The following is a 26,430-nucleotide window of genomic DNA, read 5'->3' as shown; positions in this document are numbered from 1 at the left end:
CAGTGCCCAAGCCTTGAAGGACTCTGTTCTGTAAAGTGTGAAAAAAACCCAGACATGGTGGTGCACACCTGTAATCCCAGTGACTCAGAAGGCTGAAGTAGGAAGACTGCAAGTTTGAGGCCAGTCTCAGTAACTTAGCAAAACCCTGTCTCAAAACAAAGTTTGAAAAGGGCTGAGGATGTAGCTCAGTGGTAAAGTGCTCCTGGGTTCAATCCCCAGTACTGCCGAAATAAAGTATGAAAATGCCCCAGTATCTCACCATATCTGTGGAACATCAGCACCACTCCAGGTGACAAAGATATCCTAAGAGAAAACATGCAGTGAAAGAACAACAAATGACCAATCTAACAAACCAAAAATGCCTCCCAAAAACCAATGTGAGATAAGTAAGAGGATTGGTAAAATGAAAGAGAATCTGACACATATATCCACGAAGATATTGCAAACCTTTATATTTTATACTAATAACCAATAAAAATACTAAAGAATTTTAAAAATTAGCTCATTCTGTGATTCACTATACATGGCAAATAAGAGATACCTAGTTCATAATGCACAAAGAGGGAGGCCCTCAGCAGGGCAGAAGCTTGGGATGTATCCAAATACAGCCAAGTGTGATAGAAGATGATGGTTATCTACTTAAGAATGCATTATTGGGCTGGGGTTGTGGCTCAGTAGTAGAGTGCTTGCTTGCCTGGCATATGTGAGGCACTGGGTTCGATCCTTAGCACCACATAAAAATGAATAAATAAAAAATAAAGTTATTATGTTAAAAAAAAGAATGCATTTATCCAGGCTTCCTATAGTGAGCACACTGGGTATAGTGTTCTCTATGTCATCCTTTTTTTTTTCTACATTTTTAATGGTGCATTTTAGTTCTACATATTGATGGGGTGACTTGTTAAATATTTGTACATGCACACAATATAACAATATAATTTGGCCAACATCACTCCCCAGCACGTTCCCCTCCCTCCCCACCTCTCACCCCTTGCACCTTTTCTCTATGTCATCTCTATGTCATCTTAACTCTAATTGTACCAACTGCTTCTTTTGTCACCCACATTGAGTCTTCACTTAAAAGGTAAATGACTGGGTTTCTGAAAGGCCCAAAGAAATAAGACAAGGGCCGTTCCACATTGCAACAGTAAATCACAAACATCCATAATTATACTTCAGGATCTAATAAGTGGAAATTGAACACTGTAGCTGTCAGTGTGACAGGTATGTACAAGGTGCCCAGATAGGGTCTATAATTTCTATAAGCATGGAGTTATAAGTGACTGTCCAATGTCATCTCTGTGAACTGAGAGTGTGCACTAAGGATGACTGAAAGCATTCACCTGCTTGGGAATGTGTGCATCAATTCCCCTTCTTCATAATTTATACAGCATTTTGATTGTGGTGCTCAGCAATAAATAACTGAAAGGAGCTCTAACAGCTCAGAGATTTAATCTTATGTCTTCACCACCATGTTTCATATTCTCTGAGAGAGCCCACATTCAACTTTATATGCAAACCTGAAATGGTATTCAGGAGGAGGAGAAGAAAGAAAAGACAGCCAATAGATCTTTCACTTTGGGAATTGAATATAAGATCATATTCAAAGTACAGCATTTATGGCCCAATGCTGAATGCATAAAATATATGACCATTACAAATTCACCTTTCATTGCAAAACTGTGCTCTTGTAGTGACATATCTTATTGCTTGATTAGAACTTTTAGCATGATGAAGGCATCTTTCATCTTCTTCTAGCTGCAGGCTGAGTGTGTTTCTGCCTGGCCTAAACCCTAACCACCAGAAGAGAGAGCTCACAGAGAACCTGAGTCAGTCACCAATAGGCTGCAGCTACTTCAAAGGGGAACTACCTAACTGAAGATATGTTACCTACATATGAACAGACTCCTTCAGATTGCCATGCTCTGCCGAATCCAAAAGAAGACATCAGTCAATGTTGCCTTCTGGCACAAGCCCAAAGACATAAATCTAATATCACAAATATTCAACCAACACAAGTTTTGGCAAAAAGACACTTTCATGTATAGTATGGTACAGGCTAGTTACTAGGAACAGAATATATATACCATGTAAATCAGTAACATGATTAAAATGTAAATGCACGTGAACCAGGAAATATATGGAATGGATTTTCAGATTATTCTAACTCAACTCTGATCTCAACATATGATGAAAGACAGATTTTCATGGATTTTATAAATCATAAAATGATTTTTTAATTTTTGAAATTCATATTTCAGATTTTGAATTACCTTTCTGGACTGATGTCCTTGCACTTCAAAGGCCCTTAGTATCTTTTCAAGTCATCTTGACTTTCCCCTTTCTCCCCTCTTCATTTGGTCCTTCCCACACCCAATACTATTGACACAAGCATTGCTTGTTTCAGTTCCACAGTGACTAGCTCATTGTGAGGCACACACATTTGTTGAATGGATACGAATGAATGACAAAATGAGGACAGTACGTGGCTTGGTGATAGCTATGTCAGATGTACAGGAGTGCTTTTCACTTACTTCCCACTCTTAGAGGTATTCCGGGTCTTTGTGGCTGATGGAGAGTTGACACCTGGGTTTGTGTATGGAGAACCCCGTCTATCCTTACTATACCCACAGAAAAAACAGGGAAAATACACACAAGGACCACAGAGACAAAAAAACAATTAGTCACTTCATTAAAAAATTTGAAGAGCTCTCTCTCTCCCCCCACCCTTATACCTCTCTCCCTCCCTCCCTCCCTCCCTCCCTCCCTCTCTTTGGCTCCCCTGCTGTGAAAATACAGCATGATTTCATCCAGTTGTGCACTTCAAAGATAAAGAGAGCGGCAAACACTAGTCAATGTAAAAAATCACTCTTTAGGTATTAAAAGCTTGATCTGAGAAAAAAGCTTTGTCTAGTGGTTTCTATTAATGATAGACGAAGACCACAGCCCAAGCACCAAAAAAGGTCCTAGTAAAAAAATAGCATAAAAATAAGTAGACTTTAACATAAAACTTTTCATTTCCAGCCACTTGATTCTCCACATTGCAAGTTGAGTTCTGAATCAGCTGACTTTCAGTGAAGTATATGGATGCCAAATGACTTCTAAAAGTCTTTGGGAGATACTATCAGATGAATTAATAATTTTCACTCATAATGTTACATGGGAAGGCCATGAATTCAGATATTCTTTCAGGAGAAGCACCACCTGCTTCATGAGTAATTGAATTTAAATCTCCACCTTCAATAACTCCACAGCTTATGTCAAACCTTGGAAACAATTACAAAATAAATCACAAGGAAGGTCTGCTTAATCTCATCAGGTTAATAAATGCAGACAAATTAATCACCTCAAGGTAAACAAAAAGGAATAATTGATTGGAGACTCCTTGATTACTTTATTCTATTTCCTTTATCAAACTATTTTACCATTATCTTCAATTCAACTGCTCTGCTTTGAAATTATTACCTTACTTCATCTTCAGATTTCCATGGAAACCAATTCAGAGCCTTTCTTTTCACCTGATGATGTGTGGAATTATTTTTCCTGATTTCATCAAAAAAAAATATATATATACATACATACATATATATTTGTAGTAAGATCTACATTGGCATAACTTATAAAAAGTGAATTTAAAAAATAAAAGTGTATATCTTGGTTTTCAATGTGTATAATGGAACCTTCCAATGGTACATAGAATATTGCCTCAGAAAATGACAAGAGCTTTTCATATAGGAACCACAGAAATGAGTATCCACATATAGCTTCACCCCAGCTATATGTGGGGTGAAGGGGTCACAAATGATATTCTTTCCTGCATCCATTGACTTCAAATTACTGCATGGATGTGACTGGAACAAGAGGTAGGGAGGAACTTCTGGAGATTGCAAAGGTAATGAAGATGTGTGTGGGCCAGACACAGGCTCACTGGGAAGAATCAGAGAGTTAGCAATAGTCCCAGAAGTTAAGAGTCAGTGTCCAGGAGGATTAAAAGCAGCCATTTTAATTGGGAGAGAGCAAGGTCATTCTTATGCTCAATGGGTGGCTCTGGACAGAAGGGCATGTGCTCTACTTTGGAGGAGGTGTGAGAAGCCCACTGTAATGAAGTACTGCAATCTGTGCACAGTGTAGAGACCCTTTCCCTTTGCTGCTCATGTAGCCCAGTATGTGGCTACATGCCACTGAGTAGGGACTGAAGAACTTACCAAGCATTACCTATGCCCATTCATTCTGACTTCCTGGCAAAGACCTTAGGCAGACCTGAGACCATACCAGCCACCTTCTCCACCCAGAACCAAACTTGGAAATTAACCAACAATACTGAACAACCAAACCAGATTTTCACTCAGAAGAACTCAAAATTGTCCCTTCCATGAAATCAGTGTAGCCTGATGCAAAGAATGCAGTATGCTCTATGATATGAAATACAAGTAGGTCTCAATTTCCTCACTTCCACATCCAGGTCACCAGCAGCAGAGCCTTTCTTGTCTTAGTTTCTCACTCAAACAATAGGCAGTGGAAAATCTGTCTGGAATCATCCTGAAACAAGGGAGCTTTTCATGTGTCACATGCACACTACTGGACACAGAATAGGTGCTCAGGCATCCATGCTCTCTTGAATACAACAACCTCCATTTCCTCAGCTAAATTCCCATGTCTGTGCCTTGAGTGAAAGAGTCTGCATTACAAGTGACCCTGTTTAAGCTCAATGCAGGGCACCACAGGACATCAGGAAAAACTGTCAGTGGCAGCCTTATTAGTGTTAACTGCTGCTCTGGAGGTAGATGATCTTGGTGCAGCAGTCCTTTAAAAGATAGGAATAAGGACAATTCTGACCTACTGCAGAGTTCGGCAAGTGCAAATCTGAGGGGAATAAAAAACAAAAACATTCTCACGGCTAAGTCACACAGGGAAGGTATATCACCAAGACTGGGGATGAAAGTAATCAAATAACTTAAAGTGTTTGTTCTGTGCAAATAAGAGATCTACTCACATTCAGAAAAATGTTATGAAAAGGGGAGGGGGCAAGAAGAACTTGTAGCAGGCTTGGATCCTGGGGGGTTAATTTCATAGATACATTAAGGACTGTTGTATATAAAGAAAGGTCTGCTGAACATTGATGGAAAAAGTCATTGTTCCTCCCCAAAATATAGGCTGGGCAGATAAGCCTGAATAAGATGCTGTAATTCTCAAACCTCAAGACAGAAAGAGATCTAATGCAGTGATACCAAGGACCCTGAGTTTTCCAAAAGTGCTTCATAAGAGAAAAAGAGAAAATCCTGCAGCTGCAGACAGCTGGGAACCTCAAAGATCTGGAAAGACATGGGTCAAGGACCCAGAGATTAGGATGCTGCCAATAATTCTGGTCACTGAAATATCCAGCAATCACAGAGAGTTACAAGAAGAAGCCCTTCCTATTTCTAAGATATAGGAATGATAGTTTGGGTTATATGAAATTATGGAGGAGGCTGCCTTGAATTAGAGCTGCTTCCTAACCTACCTTTATGACACAGACCTGCCCCAGTTGTCATTTTTTAAAAAAAATCTGTCTCTAGATGACTTATCAGTCCTCCTCCCTTTCATCTCCAACCTGAGTCCTAATCTCAAAGACTGTGGTTAAAATCCCAGAGAATAGGGATCCAGGCTTCCTCCACTCCACCTGAGTAGTTACCTATCCCCTTCAGAGGATAAGATTCTTTCCTTTCTCCAATACATCAGGGCCAAGCCTCCTCAGAGGTCCATGAAAACAAATCCAGGTGAGTAGGTGAGTTCCGGTAGGAAAAGTTAATGAGTGCCAGCCCTTCTCTGTCTGCCTGGTGAGCTGTCTCCTCTGTCAAGCTTTTTCCTACTGGTTCCATTCATGTCTCCATCATGAGAAAAGTGGAAAATAATCCTGCAGTATTAGGCGCGTTGCAACCAGGTAGGAAAACTGACAAACCCAACTCTTAGCATTTTCAACATGTTTCTGATTGAATAATTTGATCTTGAATTGGTATCCAGTATACTTAACCAGGATGGCAATCGGATCCACTCTTCTCTGGACTTTTCTCTTAGGAAAGAGAGGTACTTGGGGAAAAAGAACCTAGAGGTTTAAAACACATGACTCATTTTCATACAGAACTTCTGTGTTTCCCATAGTCCTTTGTAACCACTTTTTGGAATTAATTCATCTCACATCCAAGAAAAATAGTTGTGCTACTGCAGCTACAATAGTTCTGAAGTTTTAAAAATTAATTTTCAGAGTCTGAGGAAAATTAAATTGTATTTCTGAAGAGAGGATTGGCCTATAATACATATGGTTAACATCTTTTTCTGACGACATATGTATTGTTGCTTATATTTTATCATTTATCTGTCTCTAGCTAGCTGTGAAGTGGGTGCTTGCTATGAGCCTTGTTGAGGCTTGGTCTCCATGGCATGAGTACTGGGGAGAAGTGGTACTGGGGACTTTGAGAGGCATTTGGATCTTTCATGAATGGATGAATGCCATTCCAGGACGGGATTAGTTTCTGCAAGAGCAAGTTGTTATAAAGTGAGCCTGGCTCTTCCCCTCTGTCTTGCACACATATCCTCCTCTGCATGCTCAGACTTTCTACTCTCACGTGCACACCCACTACCTGATGCTATCCACCATGTTATGATGCAGCACATCAGATGTCACTGAATGATCTTGAACTTCCCTACCGACAGAACCATGAGCTAAATAAACCTTCTTTTCTTTATAAAATAACCCAGTCTCGGGTATTGTTATAACATCAAGAAACAGACTAACACAATATTCAAAAACTATTTGTTGGACAAATAAATGAAAACGCTGCATTTTGGACAAACAGAAGAGTCATCTCAATTAATTGTCATTGTCTGGCTTCCTTATGAGAGAAGGAAGTGGTGATACGCATGTCACACAACTTCCATCCCTGAAGAGGAATGGTGTGGAAGAACTGGATTCTAGTTACTGATAGTTGATTGTCGTGTGGATCACAAAGACAGGTGAGCTGAGAAAACAATTCCCAAGCAAGCCTCTGAATAATAACAATAAACCTGTGGCAACCTGTATAGTTCTTCATGTTTTCCAAAGTGTGTTCTTGTAAGTGATAACTGAGATGAAACCCAAGCTGTTGTTAAGGGGCTGTTATAAGTCTCTCTGGGGAAAGTGCTGGCTATTCTTTCCACCCTGGTGATGATTCTAAGCTCCTGAAAGTTCCCAGGCTGAGAAAATGCACGTAAAACACACAGATTCTATCAGGGATTGAAGCTCATCTACTGTGCTTCCCCAACAGGTGCTTGAGCCCCTCTATAACTGATCCACCAAGTGGTAATCTTTTGAGAGGCTTTTAAATCATGGCTGCTTCCCTGTCAAAGCCTGCTTCTCTCATTTCCAAGATCACATTTCTAAAGTATTTTGCCTTTTTTTTTTTTTTTTTACCAAGCAAGACAGCTCTTCAAATATTGATTTCCTTTAATGAAAGCTGATGAGGCTTCTGTATTTCATTTTTCTATCTTGTTAGGTTATGTCCTGAGTGGTTTTCTTTCGTTGCCATAAACTTTTTCATTTTTATTTCTTGTACCTGAAGTGTCTAAATTGAGTCCTTTCAGTGTCCTATGCTCATTATCTGTATTTCTGTTAATCATCTAGAAAAGAAAGTTTGGTTCACTAAGTATTTCTGTTTAGTTTCTTCCCCTAGCTTTCCTTTGTTTGATTGTGGATATGGACGGATATTTTTTAGAGGAGAAAGAAGTTCATCTTTATTGCTATGAAGTCTAGTGTAACTATAATCTCTCAGGAACAGCCTCATAAACTCAAAGCAGTTACTGGGGGATCTTGAGTTCTAATCCTGGCTACCAGCAAGGCATTTAACTTCTTGCTGTTTTAGGAGTGTCATCTATAAAGCAGAGGGAATTAAATTGATCAGGTAAACCATTCACAGAGAAGCTCCTAGTTACTTTGTAATTGCAAAGCTTTTGGAAAAGGCAGCCGGAGCGTGCACATTATTTTGCCCTCTCCCCTTCCATTAACTTTTCACTCTAACAGCTCACCACAGGGCATCAGGGACTGGAGCAACGAACTCATTGATTGTTGTTGCTATTTTGCTCTCTTCACCTCTTGGCACAAGCTGTGTCTGCCCAGGGAGTGGTGGTCACATCTTTGAATGCCTCATTGGGATCAGGAAAGAACATGAGTCAGTTTTGAAATTGTATTATGTTCTCTTTTAAACAAACTAATCACTTATGTCTTTACCCAGTGTGGACCTTGGTTACAGACTATCAGAGGCCAATGGAATTGTCTCTTACAGTTAGAAGCAGTACTGTAATATTATTGATCTCACATCTACCTCTGAGCTCCTCCATCAGATGGGAGGTTGAATGGCAAAAATCCATCCTAAAATTGGATGGTTTGGAGCAATTGAGAACTGAAACACGAAAGGAACCTGAAATGCAGCGGTAGCTATGGAGGTGGGAAGAAATAAACCTTGGCATATTGAAAGAACCTATAACAGAACATGGGGATTGACTACATCTGGTGAATGAGAATAAACTCTAAAATAACAGCTGCTGAGAATGTTTGGAAGCAGGATGACTGGGAAGCAAATTTACTCTGCCAGTGAAAGAGAAAGATTAATTGGGAGGAGGATCTGGGCTAGAAAAGATGAGGGATTTGGTTTGGAGCATCTCAAGGTGGGATATTAATGGGCAATGCTCGGCAGGCAATTAGAGAGATACCACTGGAACCCAAGAAGAGAAACAGGGTCAGAAAGATAGTCATTGCTCCAAAGTGGTACAAGTGAGTGTTTCAGGAGGCATCCTATCCTAGCATCTATTTCCTTCCACCACGGTTTATGAGGATTTGCCAGCATATTACAAAGTCTTGTAAGCCAGTGGTCCAACTAAAAGATCCTGAGTCAGTTAACTTAGTTGTGTAAAAATCAATGTCAAGATGAGTGAGGGAAAGCACAGGCATTGCTATTTGTGCAGGCCAGTAGTTTTCTTCATCCCATGCTTGTGACCTACCTCTCCCCATTCTCCTAGCCCAGTCAGATTGCTGGAGGCAGACAGGTGGATAGAATTCATTGTCAACCCATTCCCAGCATCAAACCACTCATAGGTACTTTCCATGCAGTTGCTATCTTGGTGTAGGGGGAAACTGAACGTTAAACCTGGGATTCACTTGCAGTTTACTTCTTCTCTTTTTTTGTTCTTTTGTACCAAGAACTAACCAAATGATGCAGATTATATTAAGATCCACTCTGATTTCACCACATGATTCCCATCCCTTTTCCTGTTCTCATTCTCTGCACTGTGTCTCACTAACTGGCACCCTCAGGCACACTCTTGCAGCATCCTGAGGGGTATACGGATGGGCATAGTTAATTAACATTACCATAGTCAGGTGTGGGGACAACCTGTCTGGAAGCAAATCAAGGTATGATCCAAAGTATATCAGGTTTCCTGAGTTGAGTTCATTAGGGCAATGTTTAGAGACCTATGGTCATTACCTTTCCCAAATTGAGGCAAAATGTGTTTGTTAGTTTGGGTAATGCAACTTATCAACTGAAATTGAATCATTTAACTTCTCTGGGTCTCAATTTCCTCATATGCCAGTCCTACTATCTATCTATCTATCTATCTATCTATCTATCTATCTATCTATCTATCTATCTATCTATCTATCTATCTATCTTTGGTTTCTGGGACTGCACCCAGGGGTACTTCAGCACTGAGCTACATCCCAAGCCCTTTTTGATTTTGTTTTGAGGCAAGTAATTTCAACTTGCTTGAGACTAAGTTGCTGAGACTGGCCTCAAACCTGTGGTCCTCCTGCCTCAGCCTCCAATATTGCCAGAATTATAGGTGTGTGCTACTGATGTCAGTTCTTAAGGTCATTACACAGTTTAAATTTTTTACATGTTAACTAATTTATTCACTCAGAAAATATTTGGCAGGTGTCTACTGCATACCTTTCTCATGTTGGGCCATGAGGACACAATGTTGAGGGTGACAAAGTTCTTGCCCTCAAGTGGGCCAAAGGCTAGCAGAGGAGGCAAGCATGTGAGCAGGTACATGACAATGGAGGGGACCACAAGGAATAAACAAGAGTGAAAACAAGCTTGGGAAATAATACAGGGAATAACCACCTGTGCTGGCGGAATCAGGGAAAGCAAAGTTAGAGCTGAGTTACTGTTATGAGAATTAGGGTTTTCCATTTGTGTTAAGAAATTGAAGATCTGAAGTTAAACTCAGTGTTGTAAGAATTTTCACAAAATAGAATGAAATCATGCTTATCCTTAGTTTGAAACAGTTATCTTTAAACAGCAGCTCATAGACTCAATCATACATCAGATAATCTGGAGTATTTTAAAAGTGGAACTGGGCATGGTGGCACAGCCTATAATCCCATTGACTCAGGAGGCCAAGCCAGTCTCAGCAACTTAGCAAGGCCCTAAGTGACTTAGTGAGACCCTATCTCAAAATAAATAATAAAAAAGTGCTGAGGATGTGGCTCAGTGATTAAGCACCTCTGGGTTCAATCCCTAGTATCCCCCCCAAAACTGGAGATGGTAGGAATGTACCTGCAGAGTCTTTGAGTTAGTCAAGCATTCTAACTGAGCTACACTCCCAGCAAATCTTCAATTTAGTAGGTCTAGGATGGGGCCTTGAGAAATTACAATTCTAACAAGTCCCCAGGTGATGTTGATGTTGCTTGTCGATGAACCACACTTTGAGAGCCACTGTCACACAAAAAGCATGAGACAGCCACTTTCATGGAAAATGAGAGAGAACAATCAGCCATATCCATTGCCCCTTCTTTCCAGACAACACAGAATGTGCTAGATGAAGTCCCCTACTGCACAGCTCTAGAGGCAGGAGAGTGGAAGATATAAAAAGGGCTGCCAATATCTAGCTTTGAAGAAGCTCCCTTTCCTGAGGAAGTGGCAATTACTGCAGACGCCACAGAGTGGAGCTCAATAGCAGGTAAGACAAAAATTGGATCTGACAAGCATTAATTGTGCCCGCAGTTCTATTTACTGAAAATGATCTGGCATAATTAAAAATTCACAACTGGAGCCTCCTTGGTGAATATTATATATTACTGAGTCCCCAGAGTGGGCAAAAGATGTCTCAGTGAACTTTTTAGGAAAAGAGAAAGGAGCCAACTGCTACAGCAGGAATTAGCCCACAAAGAAAAAGAGAAGTCTGTTAGCCTATTTACTTGGAACAGAGATTTTGATTTTACGTGGCAGAATGATATGAACCAAGAGTGTTGGGAAAGGAACTCATTTCTTTTTCCCTGCTGAATTATTACTTTGTTTTTACTTTCTTCTAAGCATGCTCTTATGGATTTTCCAAGAATGGTCATTCTGATTGCATATTACATATTAACTTATTTGAGGACAAGGGTAAATTGTGTTCCTCTCAATTCACAAAGTCCCTTATAGCATTTGCCATACAACCTGTTGACTGACAACCATACCAGATAGATTTGGTTTCTAATAAATGTTTGTGCAATTGAACTGGCTGACGGACACATATTAGGTTAGAAGTTCATTAATGGAGTCATGTGGCCTTGGTTTTGTGTTAAAATGGCTTATGTCAGATCATACTGAATGCCTTAAAAGGTGAGAGATTAAGCTGGATGTGGTGGCACATGCCTATAATCCTAGTGACTCAGGAGACTGAGGCAGGAAGATCACAAGTTTGAGGCTAGCCTCAGCAACTTAGCAAGGCCCTGTCTCAAAATAAAAAATAAAAAGATCTGGGGGTGTAAAGCTCAGTGGCAAAGCAGCCATGGGTTTAATTCCCAGTACAAAAAGAAGAAAAAAGGAAGTGACAGCAGATTGCAGTACCATTTCTGAGTTCCAGGGCTCACAGATATGAAGCCAGTAAAACCAGTGGAAGTTAGCTGCTGTGGAGAATGCCACTGCAAAACTAACAGGTGGCAGCCCTGGGGCTGTGGGGGAAAGTTTGGGTACTGGGATCAGGCAGAACTGGATTCATATTCTGTCTTTATTCTAGCTGGAGTATTTTGGACAAGTCAGGTCATCAAGGGTTTAAGGCCACTGATCTTGACACTGGGGCTTTAGGCAACAATTCTCTGGCTCCATGTTAGTGTCCAAAGTCAAAAACATTCAAATGCTGCCTTGTTGCTAAAGTTGCCATTTTAAGTGCTTCTAAGGGGGCAAATGTGCCCAAGATTTAAAAGTGCTTCTAACTTCTTAAAAATCAAGTGGAAGGTCCATGTCGACAAGGTGCTGAAAATACTTTCTGGGACAGTAAGGAAAAGAGGGTTCCTCCAAACTATGTTCCCACATCCCTCTTAATAGCATTGAGCTTCCAAACCAAAAGTACTATCACTGTTCATTTATATGCAGAGGGACAGTTAAAACTTGAAAGTATTTTCATTTTTAAGTTGCTCATTTATCACATATTGAAGCATCACACATTTCTTTGTATGCTATTTCTAAGTTGAGTCTCCTTTGCAAATGTTATCTGTTCTATGCTGTAAACTACTTTTTTTAAAAAATATTTTTTTAGTTGTCAGAGGACCTTCATTTTATTTATTTATATGTGGTGCTAAGAATCAAACCCAGTGCCTCACACATGCTAGGCAAACAGTCTTCCACTGAGCCACAGCCCCACCCCTGTAGACTACTTTTAATTTCCTTTTGCTCATGAAACTAGCTTCTTTCTGTTGTGTGACATTTTGGAAAATTGAATGCTATTTTAGTGTGCACTATTAAAAGATTAAGATTCTGACAATTAATGAAAAGCAACCACTTCTTGCTCCAAATCATCCCCTAGTCATTATTAAATGGTAGGCCTCATGTAATACAGACCCACACTCTTCATCTGTGCAAGTTCTTTTTTTAAGAGGCATTTTATTTGGTCTAATTGGTTATACATGACAGAGGAATGCATTTTGACACACTGTACACAGAGCATTATTTATTCCTCTGGCTACACATGGTGCTGAGTCACACCGTAGTGTAATTCTACATGTATATAAGGGAATAATGTCCATCTTATTCTACCATTGTGTAGTTCTTAATATGGGTCTGGCCAAACCCAAGTCACTCAGCTGAGCCAAAGATGAAGGCTTCTTATATTGACTTTACTCCACCCCAGATAAGGGAAAGCATCATAGAAATAAGAAACTGGGAAGAATCCTTAAAGATAAGCAAGTGAGGCCCACAGACAAGAAGGAATATATTCAAGGGAAGTGTCTAAGGTTGCAACATTGACTTAATGATAGTACTTGAAGGGCACATAGTAGATACGTCATAGCCCCCATGAAGTACAGAGTAAGGCAGGAGGTCTTGGGACTGAAAGATGATGTAACACACAAAAATTACAGCTCCATTTGCTAACATAAGTAGTGCAAGAAAGGTAAGCAACCTTGTTTTTGTGGGGAGGGGTAAGTGGAAAGAGATGATATGTTCAGTTTTGTGAGATTTTGAGTTCTGCATGCCTATGAACCCCCCCAGGTGAGGTGTTTAATTGGTAATTGGATATACACTGGCAGAACTTAGTAGGTCATAGAGAGCTCAGCTAAAGAGATTTGGGAGTTTTCAGTAGTTGAAACACTTACAGAAGAGATTACCCAGAGAATGTGAAATGAGAAGAGAACAGCCAGGTGAAATGATTAAGAACAGGCTAGAGATGGCAAAGTAGGCTCATCCAAGCCAAAGAGGAAACTGGATCTTAGGAGGGTTTAGATGTGAGGTGTTCCCCTGCCAAATGCTCATGTGTGACATAATGCAAGAAGGTCCAGAGGTGAAATGAAGAGACTGCAAGAGTTTTAACCTAATCAATGAACTAATCTGCTGATGGGATTAACTGGGTGGTAACTGTAGGTGAATGGGGGGGGGGGGTTGGAGGAAATAGATCAGTAAGGGTGTGCGTTTGAGGTTTGTATTTTGTCCCTGGCACTTTGTGTTCATTTGTTCTCTCTCTCTCTCTCTCTCTGTGTGTGTGTATATATATACACACACACACACATATATATATCACACATATATTCTCTCTATGTATGTATATATATATTCTATATATATGTATATATATTCTCTCTCTCTCTCTCTCTCTATATATATATATATATATCTGTTTCTCTCCTCTCTGTCCACCCCCCACTTCCTGGCTGTCATGAGCTAAGGAATTTTCCTCCCCCATCATGTGTTGTCTCACCTTGGGCCCAGAACTATGGAGTTGGCTCACCATGAACTCAATCTCTGAAACCATGAGCCAAAATAAACATTTCCTCCTCTTAAATTGTTTTTGTTGGGGCCTTTGGTCACAGCGATGAAAAGCTAATAGAGAGGGTGTGAGTGTTTCAAGTGTAGGAGGCTCATTTGCTGATTATAAGACAGTTTTGTGTTTTGGGTTGCTTTTTTCTAGAGCCCATTGCTGATTATTTGTGGTAATTGATCAATCATGCTGTCCTTTATTACACCAAGAGCATTTGATTTCAAGAAGCCTTCTTGATCACATGCAACCTGTTCTCATCAATTTCTGCAAGGATGATCCTAACTATACTGAAAGAAGCATCTTGTGTCAAACAAATCTATAATTACAGACTTTAGATTTGTTTTTCGGTATGACCTTATTTATTTACAACAAAGGTCAATAAAACAAGAAATTGTTTCAGTTTCTAACAATCCTAAAGCTTATTCAAATATGACTGTAAATTCCCAGTGAACAACTAATCTGCTCTTGATAATTGCTCCTGTTTGTTTGCCTCCTCTATTATGTGCAAGCTCAGAAATGGACCTATGGCTCTCAACTTGGCTTCAAAACTTCGAGTAAATCTTGGCTGCAATATAATCAGAATTCAAATCAGCCTGATGTGGAGAGCCACTTGTTTAACACTAGGGAAGGTCTGATCTTCCTGAGAATCATGATATCATCTCTGCCACCTCTTTGTAACATAGGTTCTTGGTTTTGAAACAATGGTACTCTGGTTCTCCCCAGCTATTCCACTATCAGCTTACTATCTAATGAAATTCTTTAAAACTGTACAAACCAGGTGTTCACCCATTGCAGAGAATGTCCTCATTACTGATTGGGAGCAGATCCTACAATGGGAAGGATCCCTACCCTTATCTCTGACTTCCCTCAACCTTTGTGAGAATATGGTTCTATGATTGGCATTGTTTATAAGGGGATGCTATAAATGTGAAATCACATTAAACCATGTCCGGACTCTGTTAGATGGCGGATTATGGCTCCAGACACCTCAAAGATAAGTTATAGAGAACAATGCTATGTGAGATAGGTAGATAAGGTGTGAGGGGCTAGAACCTTCAGTAGGATTCAGGAATTTCAGTCAGTAATCATGCCCTGGGGAAGTATACCAGTCCTTCAGATTGCACATGGAGAGGGAGGGCCCTGGAAATAGCACAGAAGAGATTCCAACCAGGGAAAGCAGAGTTGGCACTTAAAGGGAAATGAGATGGTATTTATCTTAGGGAAATTCAGAATTGTGAGGAGAGGCATCCAATTAGCTTTCCTGAAAGGATAAAAACAATTATCTGTGGCTTGGGGGCAAAAGAAATGGGCTTTAAAAAGCTATTCAATGCTTATCTTGGGATTCCTAGAATTATAGATTTTGTGACCTCTTCTACTTTATGCTAATTATTTTTCCTTCTTTTTTCCCCCACAGCAATTTATTAAAGTTACCTTTGACATTCATGGCTTATCTAGGGCTGTGGGAGCACAGGTCAGTATTAGAGTCCAGAAATTCAACAGGGAGACAAAATCCCAGAGGAAAAGAATGACCCTCTTAATCTCAAAAGGTTTGGTTGTTGTTTCTTTTTTAAAATTTCCTTTTAGAAGCTCTTGCTCTATTCATCCTTTGTAGGTCATGGTGGAAGTTTTAAGTTAAGAGGACTTGCCCTTTTCTGCAGTAAGAACATTGTCCAACCACCCATAATTCCAGAGAAGTTATTTATGGCCCATAGAAGACCATGGGCTTCAGGGAACCAATATCTTACAGTCTCAGGCCTTGATCCATCTATTATTTTTCTGGGCACAGAAAGAGTCTTTGTTTCCTGAATGGACTATGTCTTCTGGAATAGACTGTCCCCTTCAAAATTGAGCCAATAGAGCAGAGTCCATTTTTAATTCCAACAAGCAATGGCCACAAACTGAAAGCCAAGTGAGGCACTGACTAAAATGACCCTAGAATCAGTTTGACAATCCCAGTGTAGCAAGGTTCCGATTTAAGTGGAAATTTCATTACTGACAGTTTCATATAACCAACTCTAGAGACAAGAGAAAAACAGAAATATGCATGCTGCTCCAGACCCCCTCCACATTTCCTGATATTTAGGAGCACAGAGAGATTATAGTTAAAGATGAATACAGGAGAAAATCATTAACTCTAGTGTGAAAATGGGAATTTGTGACCAACAGAAACCAAATTTATTCCAAGAAGTACCAGGTCAGAGGTAGTAGCATGGGACAGAAAGAACATAGGGTGGTGTTAAACCATCACAGACTAGGCCAGAGCAGTATTTTTAATAATGTCTAACCTACATATTACCCCAAATTTGAGGTAGGTTTTCCTAAAATACATTTGTAAGAAGATGTTGGGGGTTCTTAGATCAATAAAGGTTTCTAAAAGGCAAAAAGACTTGTCCACAAAGTTCGGGCAGCAAGATTACTAAAATTGAGTGTTGGAGTTAGCTTAGAGTTTTCCAGCAACCAAGGCCATAAGGGAAACGTGCTGGGTTACAGCATTCTCAACAGCACTGTAATAAAAAGGAACCATTTTGTCAAGAGAGTCAAACTTATTTCTGATGCCAAGTCCAGGGGTGGGGGTTATTAAATATCAAGTTGATTGGGGTCTATTTTCCATTCAGTAGCATTCACTCATGTTTAACTTTTTTTTTTGTAGTAGGGATTGAACCCAGAGGTACTTTATCACTGAGCTACATCCCTGGTCCTTTTTTTTTTTTTTTTTGTAATTTAAGACAGTGTCTCATTAAATTGCTTAGGGCCTCACTGAGGTGCTGAGGCTGGCCTTGAACTTGTGATCCTCTGATCTCAGCACCAGTCTTAACCTATGATAGCTGCCAAAGATGCCATTTTAGAAGGTAAAAGCCAGGACAGCTAAGTTAATGTGGTATAGGAGCATCCTTTCTGCTCATCTAAACTGATCCTGGGTAAGAGGGTGAAAAACCTAGAAGCATGAATTTGAACAGAGGGTTTCCCAAACCACTTGCGTACTGGAGAATTGGAAGGATTGCTCCCACTGGGTCATCTTTTATCAGCAAATTTGGGGCTTTCCTTGGCAGTCTCTTCACTGGCATATGTCATCTGCCTAGATCCTGCTTCCACATCAGTGTGTGAATCTGCTGTGTTCATCCTTTTGGGAGCTAGAAAGACTCAGTCAAAAGCTGCAGAGAACACTCCTGATTTCCTTTGGGTCTCTGTAACTCTTTGTTCAGGCCTCCTGGGGCATTACTTTCTCATCCAACTATAGCACACTTTCTCTTTTATCATCATCTGCTCCCATTATCTGCAATTCTCCTTCTAGAACTCCTATCAATTTCTCAGGAAGCTGTCCCTCAGGTCAGGGCATTGGCTCATCACCTAAATCTCACAATTTGATGCACTTTGTAGACTTAGAGCCCACTTTTTTCTTTTTTGCCCATTGGTTACCAAGGATAGTGCCAGAAAATTGTTGTCTTTCTCCAAAGACGTATTTACCTGTAATCAAAGAGAACACAATAAAGGGCATAAGACAAGCAAGAAGGTGCTCTCTTTCAAGTCCTTAACAAATTAAAACCCACATTAATTAATTCTTTGGCCCTTTAATTGCTCCTGGATTAAATATACTGGGGTGATTTTTCATTCCAGCCCAGGTTGTCACAAACTCAATAATTCAGTTAGGGGATTCTGACATCACATATTTGGCCCTGTTTGTCTATGGAGTCAAAAGGAGTAACTCATTAGCAAGTAAGAGGTATTAATTAGACTTTTGTAAATTTATACTTGTGAAAGATGCTAGCTCCATCCAGATTGTTGGAAGGAGAACCATGCTCAGAGGTACTTGGCAAATGAGGAGTCAATGTAGGCGGTGTGACGAAGTCTTGAAACAGATCTCTAGCAAGCCCACCAGGGCCTACACTACACCCAGTGCATGCTGGTCCTCTCAAAGTTGTCACCTGGAAAGGCGGTATACAGATTCCAAGGACACTGCTGGCATTCACAACATTTCTCCTTCTTCCCTGGGAAGTGTCTTCACAGACAGTTATGAAACACATGGGAAATAACTTTCATGATTAGGTAGTCACATCTCTCTTTTGGCCTCAACCACAGAATCCAGTTTGACCATCCACTTAGTGCATCACCATTACCTCCTAATGACATTTGATTCTAAAAGTCCAATCCACCCTCAAAGGACAAGTATATCTCCCAACTGAGAAGTCAAGAGAACACACTACAGTCATCAAATGTAATAACCGATGAGCATCATGGAAAGGTTGAGCATACTGAAGGAATCAGTAGCCTTTTCCATATATCAATTCGGCTATGTTTGTTAAAAATAGATCCGTTGGAGGGCTTGGGATGTGATTCAGTGCAGAGTGCTTGCTTAGCATGTGTAAGGCCCTAGGTTCGATCCCCAGCACCAGAAAAAAATAAATAAGCAAGCCCACTCTTGCATTCTTTTATTCACTATAGTGTTTGGTATCACTCTCCCTTTGATTCAAAACTCAGTGTTCCTGGATGACTGTTTATGTATGAATTTTCCCAGTGGATATAGGTGAAAGAACCAGGTACCAAGCTGAAATGTCTTCTCCCCTTTTCAGCTTCTCCCTTCATATGATCTTTCACTGACTTCTCTAATGGAAGAGTTCTGCTGACAGGAGAGGAAATTGATTCATATGTCAGTGCCTTCAAAAGTCCATTAAATATAATGTTATTTAATAGCAAATTAACTATCCTAACCAGTGTCTGACAACAGCCAGAAAAATGTAGAAGTTTGAAGACTAATACAGAGTCTTAGGTTGCTGAATGCAAATGTAAATCACTATCCTCACTAATTAAAACTATGGCCCTTTGATTGCTCCTGGATTAAGTTCACAGGGGTGATTTTTCATCCCTGCCTGGGTTGACACAAGCCCAATAATTCACTCTGGCATTCTTACGTCACTTGCTTGGCTCTGCTTGTCTATGAAGTCAAAAGAAGTATCTCATTAGGGAGTGAGAGGTATTAATTAGACTTTTGTAAATAGCAAACGTATATAATGCTAGCTCCTGATTTCATCCAGATTGTTGAGAGGAGGGCCATATGGAGGGTTGGAAAACTGGGGTTCTTTTTCTAAGCCATCACACCAGTTACCTCCATTGATTGGTATGCCTTGGTTCACACAAATGAAAAGTGGAATAAAATAATACAGTCTTGCCACCTGGTTTCACAGTCATGATGCTGACAAGCGGGAAATGGCAGACTATAATAATATTAATTATTTTATAATTAAAATGTGATGGAGGTATTTGTTTTATACTCATTAGAGCAGTATAGGCCTTATGGCACAAGTTCACAGCTCTGATCCACTGTGGTTTCAACAACAACCCACTTACCACCTGCCATGGGCAAAATGCTAGTGATACCAACAGATATTTATAATGTGCTCCCTACTCTCAAAGAAATCACTGAACTATAATATTGAATTCTAGGACACCCAAATGAACCTTCTTCCTTGTTCCTTGAAGCTCATAATAGCAGGTTCAGAAGAAACAAAGTGTGTGTGTGTGTGTGTGTGTGTACTGGGGACTGAACTAGGGCCTCCCACATGTTAGACAAACATTCTACCTCCAAGCTACATCCAGCATAGAAAAAAATAGGGAAATAATTAATTCATGCCAATATGGCTTTATGCTTCCCTTATAGAACAGAATTCCCCTGTCATGCCCATTGTACTTAGGGCTTTTTCGTCTCTGCCTGTCTTAGACTTCTTCACCCTGCTGCCTAGATGCCCTCAATTCACTTGTCATTCTCTTTCTCTGGGCCATCTAGAATAGAAGCTGAGCACAGGTCTCCTAGGGAACTCAGCAATTATTGAAGGAAAAAGGTTGTTGATGGACCCTCCAACTTATTACTTTCACCTAGAGAAAGATAAGATTTAAAAAAAAGAGAGGGCTGGGGATATAGCTCAGTTGGTAGAACGTTTGCCTCGCAAGCACAAGGCCCTGGGTTCAGTCCCCAGTACCACCAAAAAAAAAAAAAAAAAAAAAAAAGAGAGAGAGAGAGAGAACCAGGGAGCCAGGGCTTATTTGGATGTCTGAGTTCTTCTGTGTTGAAACAGTAGTCTTGTTACCTATAGTGTTGCTTGGCTTAATAAAGACCCTTGATGAATGAACAATAGTACCTAGAGGCAAAATGAACATTCTGGCCCCATGAAGGGCACCCTTTCAGCTGTTGGGGGAAGGGCAGAGCCAATGGAATGTGATAGCTAATGGATCAATACTTCCCTGATGAATTTCATCATAAGTGACACTCCTTTAGGATAAGGAAGGGCTGACTAGAAGTTATTCAAGGTTATAAGCTAAATGATAGTTTCTAGAGTATTCAGGTGAAAAATTTGGAATTTAAGCTGGTAGCTATCTAAGAAACCACTTTGAAAGCCTCATTGTGTATAATTGGTCCAAACAGAAGACATCAGTCAACATTTCCAATAATTCTCACACAAATCTTTGATCTAGCAACCAGACTTACTGGAAAATAGCTCTGTTTTAATTTCAAAGAAACCTACTGTGTTAGTCAGCTTTTAATCACTCTAACCAAAACAACTTAGAAGAGGAAAAGTTTATTTGGGCTCGTGGTTTCAGAGGTTCAGTCTGTGGTTGGCTGACTCCATTGCTCTGGTCTAAGCTGAGATAGCACATCATGGTGGAAAGGCATGGCAAAGATTCTCAGTTCATTGCATCCAGGAAGCAGAGAAAGGGGAAGGAGTCAAAGGGAAGATGCACCCTTTGAGGGCATGCCCCCAGTGACCCACCTCCTCCAGCCATGCCCCATCTGCCTACAATTACCAGTCAGTCAGTCCATTCAAACTAGGATGGACTAATATGGTTCCAGCTCTTATAATCACTTCACCTCCTACATTAACACAGTAACTTTGGGGGACACCTCATACCCAACCATAGTACCTCCTGAAATAAAAATTTAAGCTTGTTCTGATGATTTTATCAGGGCAGAAAACTAGGGTGTGAGGGTGGGGGGGGGGATTTCTCCTAGACACCATAAGATCCAAAAGCAAGAGACCTATAGAAACCCATGCAAAGTAGCAAGATCTCCAAATTAAAGCAAAATGGAAATGTAAGTTCATAAGAGTATAAAACTATTTATTCAAAATACAAGAAACTGGGCTTGGAATGTGGATCAATAGTAGAACACTTCCCTAGTATGTATGGGTTTGATCCCCAGTGCCACACACAACTCACACGTGCATGTGCACACACACACACACTACAAGAAAGTAGTGGGAAAATTATGGAAGTAATTTTCATTAAAGTAATCTAGTTCATTAAAGTAATCTACCTCATTAAAGTAATCTAGTTCAAAGAGTCAGTGATAGAAATCCAAAGCTGAAAGACCCTGGTCCTCCTAGATAGTCAAATAAATCTCAACTAGACATAGAATTCATCCTTTCCTCTTAGAATTGAGCTGCAGCTAATACAAATGCTCAGTGAAGAGGTAGAAAGTAGAAAACTGCCTTAACTGTATGGGCTTCAATGACAGCTAATCAATGCAAAGTATGTCTTTAAACTGCATGAGAAATGATTCATAGGTTGGGTGTCCTAATGTGCAAAATGTATCCTTCCTGACCTTCCACTGCTGATTCTCAGCCTCTTCATTTATCTCCTGGGTGTCTGTCCCAAGTCAGAACCAACCCTCCTTCATCCTTACTGAAGAAATCCAGAGAGAAGTTTTAGATGAGCATTTAAATTCCTGCTTGAATTCCATTATTCACAAATGCCCTTGGAAAGCCCAGCTTGATATGGCTTTATGGTGCAAGATGCCACAATGAATAGATAAACAATTAGCCAGAAATTAGTACAAATAACTATCTGTATACCTGTCCAATAGCAAAGCTGTTGCTCTAGTTGTATTAGAAATTAAAATCTACAGATTGCTAAAAAGTAAAATTGCTGAATAAACCATTCTGGCTTTAACTACAGGTAATTGATACAAAATATTTCCTCAAGTGGCCTGCAGACCCCACATTACTTGCTTCTGGATGTATGAAGCAGGTTGTTACCAAGGGCAATTGACAAAATTTCCTATTAATGTCATTGGGAATTACTAGAAAACTACATATTACATTTTAAAATAATACATTTAAAAATATTTGATATAACTCTATAGAATACAATTTATAGAGTGTAAACATAAGATTACACTTTTCAAACTTGATTCTAAAAGCATGGCAGTTAAAAGTGTAAGTCATTGAATTGAGTTACATTGACCCAGAGTCTCCAGGTGTCTAGATTCCCATCTGCTTAAGAGCTGATCCCCAGAGAAAGTAATCTATTTCATATCATGAAGCTCCTTCAACCGAAAGCAGGAGTTGACAAACTTTTTATGTAAAGGGCCAGATAGTAAATATTTTGGATTTGTACACTGCTGTTGTAACACAAAAGCAACTACAGACAACACATAAATTAATGCATGGCTATGTTCCAACAAAACATTATTTACAGACACTGAACTTTGCATTTCATATACTTTTCAAGTATCATGAAACAGTGTTCTTTAGTTTTTCACCCACTTGAAAATATAAAAACTATTATTAGCTCACAGACCATACAAAATATATGTGCAATGGGGCTGGGGCTGGAGTTCAATGATAGAGCACTTGCTTGGCATGCACAAAGCCCTGGGCTCCTTCCCCAGCACTGGAAAACAACAATGATAGATAACAAGAAAAACAAAACAAACAAACAAACAAAAACCACAATGGACTGAATTTGGCTGAGGGCCATAATCTGCTGACACCAGAAGGAAAACCCTAAATTGATAAGTTCCCTATGAAATGGAAAGTTTTCAGTTTCCCAAGGTACTCACTTCCAAAGCAGAGAGCAATTGAAACTCTGGGAGATCTAGGTGCTTTATGTTCAAATATCAGCTGTTTACTCCAGTGAATGTATGAATTTGGAAAAAGAGACACAATTTGTGTTCATTCCTCATACAGAAGTTTCTTCCATAACCTCTTGCCTGCTCCTTCCTCATCCCTAGACTCTTCCCTTCATCTCCTATCTTCTGTTATTTTTTTAGAAGCCAGTTTCTTTGCAGTAGTTTTAGAATTCAAGAGAAGTTATCTAGAAACCCATTATCAGCATCATTCCTGACCTAGACTCTTCTACTTGCCTGTCTCTTAAAACAGTTCATTGTACTTAAGTCCTTTTCAATTCCGAGGTAGTTTAATTTCACATAGAGAATATTTTAATGGTTTTATTTACAACTCCTCTAGGAAATGATAAGAAAGAACATAAAGCAATCCTTTCTCAGTCCTCTTTGCAAAAAAGGAATTCATATTCCCCTTTGGATAAGGGATTCCAGTCTGCAACAAAGTCATTTAAGGTCAGCAACGTGGGCAGTTACATTCAAGATGCCATGGTGAAAAATACTGTGCAAACTGTAAAGTGGCATCTTTGCAAGAGTTGGCTATAGTTGGTAATGTCATTGTGCTAAGTGCCAAGGATGCATCCTTGTGATTGTGTGTGTGTGTGTGTGTGTGTGTGTGAGAAAGAGCTAGTGTTATTACTGGGCTACTGAAATTATTCCCAAGGGACAGATGAAGGGCTGCTTTTATCTAATAAAGCAAACCATCTGGGTTACCAACCTGATTATAGCTCTGCTCATGCTGATGACTAGCTGGGAACAAAGGGGAAGTCACCAACTTCTGCAAACCTTTGTCCTCATTTTGTAAATAGAAGTGTTTGAAGATGGTTAAGGATCCTTCCATGTTATGATCTCTAAGTTTTTTGAGCTGTAAGGATAACAAAAGGAGGATAATGAAACTTGCTGAGCAACTATTAGGTGCTATTGATTTTTTGGAAGGTGGGTACTGGGGATTGGACTCAGAAGTGCCTTACCACTGAGCCACATCCCCAGTGCTTAATTTATTTATTTATTTTTATTTTTTGAGATAGGGTCTTGCTAAGTTGCTGAGGCTGGTCTCAAACTTAGGTGCTATTTCTTAAAATCAGAAAAATGATCAATTAAGGTGTCTCGAGTTGCTCCAGTCTGATTGCCCCTAGACATTGAGGGAGTAGGCAGGTTGTGGTTGCATGCTGATTACACAGTTGCTTCATGTGACATGATTGCCCAGTTGCTGTCACAGTCTTCCCAAAGTGAAATTTAGATCTTGCTTAGAATTTAAGACTATCACATGTCTGGAAGGTTAAGCATAGTGCAATCCCAGACAAGAAAAAGTCAATAAGCCCTAAGGTTGTTTTAAGGAAATACACGTCTCCATGGGCTGTAGTATTTGAATGCCTTTGGCCCAGAATGAAACCCTTCAGGACAAAAGCTGCTTCTAACAAATCATTCAAAAGGCAACAATCTCTGAGGGGTTTCTCTTTATTCTTCAACTTGAACTCCAGGCAGTTTCTCCTCAGTTCTGTTCAAAGTAAACCTCTTCACCTTTGCTAGACGAATCTTAATAAGTTGCATATTTTTACCAGTTCTACACTCGCTGGGTGTCTTGTCTTAGTCTGACAAGGTACAACAGGAGTGATCCAGATGTGAGGGAAAAGGGGGCCACTGTAGCTGGCAGGCATTGCTCTCTGACTTGTGCAAGGCTCAAAAGCACTGGCTAAAACCCATGGGGGGAAAGAACAACAGGAAAGCATCTGTTTTCAAGTTCGTTGCTTGGGGTGGAGGAAGCAGAGGAAGCTGGTTGTTTATAGAACAATTTGTGGTTACAATTTCAATGGTTGATTACTTGATTTCTTCATCTAGTTCCTAATCACAGATCAAACACAGGTTCCAATAATGAAGTAATTTTAGTCATGATTATAGTCTCCTACTGAGGGCTTTCACCTGGGAACAAGGAGCTCTCATCCCCCATTCAGTGTAACAGCCCTGGAAAAAGCGATGGGATTGCAGTTCTTCTGCCCCTGGTGACAAGGTCCTTAGTACTTGCACTGTGACCCCGTTCTCATTAATAGTGGATTCCTCGGTGTGGTTAATGCAGTGACAGTGAGAGTACCATAGTAACAACCTATCACAGCATCATCCTCTCCCTTCTATTCTCCACAACTGAGCCAGGAATATCTTTGGAAAAAACAACTGCTTCATCTAGCCCCTAATGAATCACATTAGACTGCTGGTTATTGCCTAGCAAATCAGGTCTATATCTCAGCATGGCTTCCAAGACCCTCCATGATGAAACCTAGCCTTCCATATCCTTTTAAGTGCCACACCACTACTCTTCCCAGATCTTCTATGCTTGTCCTAGCCTTTGGGCTTTTACAGTACTGCTTCCTCTAACTAGACTGCCTTTTCCCATCTTTTCCTAGCGAACTACTGCTTCTCTTTGGAAACCTACAGTTGGCTTTTCTGTTGCATACTCTTCTTCATGGCCCCAGGCAACCTCAGTCCCTTCCAATTGACTTCCACTTTGTTCAGAGCAGATCGTGCCTCACTGAAGCATGAGTTATGCCTACGCTTTTATCTCTATTTCCATCTTCTGTGAATTGTGGCTTTTTGAAGATATGTGGACAATGTTTCATTTCTGCATTTCCCCTACCTCTTTTACAACCAGTCCAAGTGGCATGAAGCAAATGTTTGTTGAATGAATCTGCGTGGCATATGATAGTTAAGTATGTACTAGATTTACAGCACAGGGGTTACAGAAAATTTCTCTTTTGTAGGAGTATGCACCTGTTCTTAGTCATAGGTGTTTACTGTTTTACTTCCTACATAGGTAAATTGAGGCTGTAGCTCAGTGGTAGAGCACTTGCCTACCATGCATGAAGTCCTGGGTTTGATCCCCAGCACCGCACACACACACACACACACACAAAAGAAAAGAAATATTAGTAAATGTCCCACATAATAAGCATAGTAGATGCCAGGGCAAGTGGGACAGTCTTTTGGAAATGATCCCTCATTCTATTCTCACACAGCAAAGGAGAGCAGGATTAACTGCTGGTGTCAGCAAGCTCTAGAATAAAGAGATTCAGGGAAGGCCAATCTTCTGTAACTCATGGCTAAGAAAAGATCTTGGAGGGCAGAGCCTGAAAGAAGGAGCAGTAAATGAGAAGAAATGCTATCCCCATGTTGGTGCCTTGAACTCCATCCACACAATGTTAAGCAGAAGGAGGAAGATAAAGGAGATGAAGTTAGAACCCAGCTAAAATTATTAGTGGGCCCATGAAGTGTGTTTTTTCACCACCAAGTGAGTGTTAACTATC

The 26,430-nt window shown here is 40.1% G+C and overlaps 1 protein-coding gene across 5 annotated transcripts in view; it reads right to left on the bottom strand.

The window, feature by feature from the left end:
• Positions 1 to 26,430, bottom strand: part of HS6ST2 (heparan sulfate 6-O-sulfotransferase 2) — a 283,293-nt gene that overhangs the window by 40,463 nt on the left and 216,400 nt on the right. For 3 of the 5 annotated variants that reach the window (XM_079122668.1, XM_079122671.1, XM_079122672.1), the window contains exon 4: positions 2,535 to 2,621. The exons of the other annotated variants lie outside the window; for them this stretch is intronic. In XM_079122668.1, coding sequence (XP_078978794.1) covers positions 2,535 to 2,621 — 87 coding nt within the window. The remainder of the gene's footprint in view (positions 1 to 2,534; positions 2,622 to 26,430) is intronic. 5 annotated transcript variants of the gene reach the window in all.

Source organism: Sciurus vulgaris, assembly GCF_902686455.1.
Source record: "Sciurus vulgaris genome assembly, chromosome: X".
NCBI classification, from domain to species: Eukaryota; Metazoa; Chordata; class Mammalia; order Rodentia; family Sciuridae; genus Sciurus; species Sciurus vulgaris.
The sequence above is the reverse complement of the archived record's forward strand: the minus strand, read 5'-3'. Positions and strand labels throughout refer to the sequence as shown.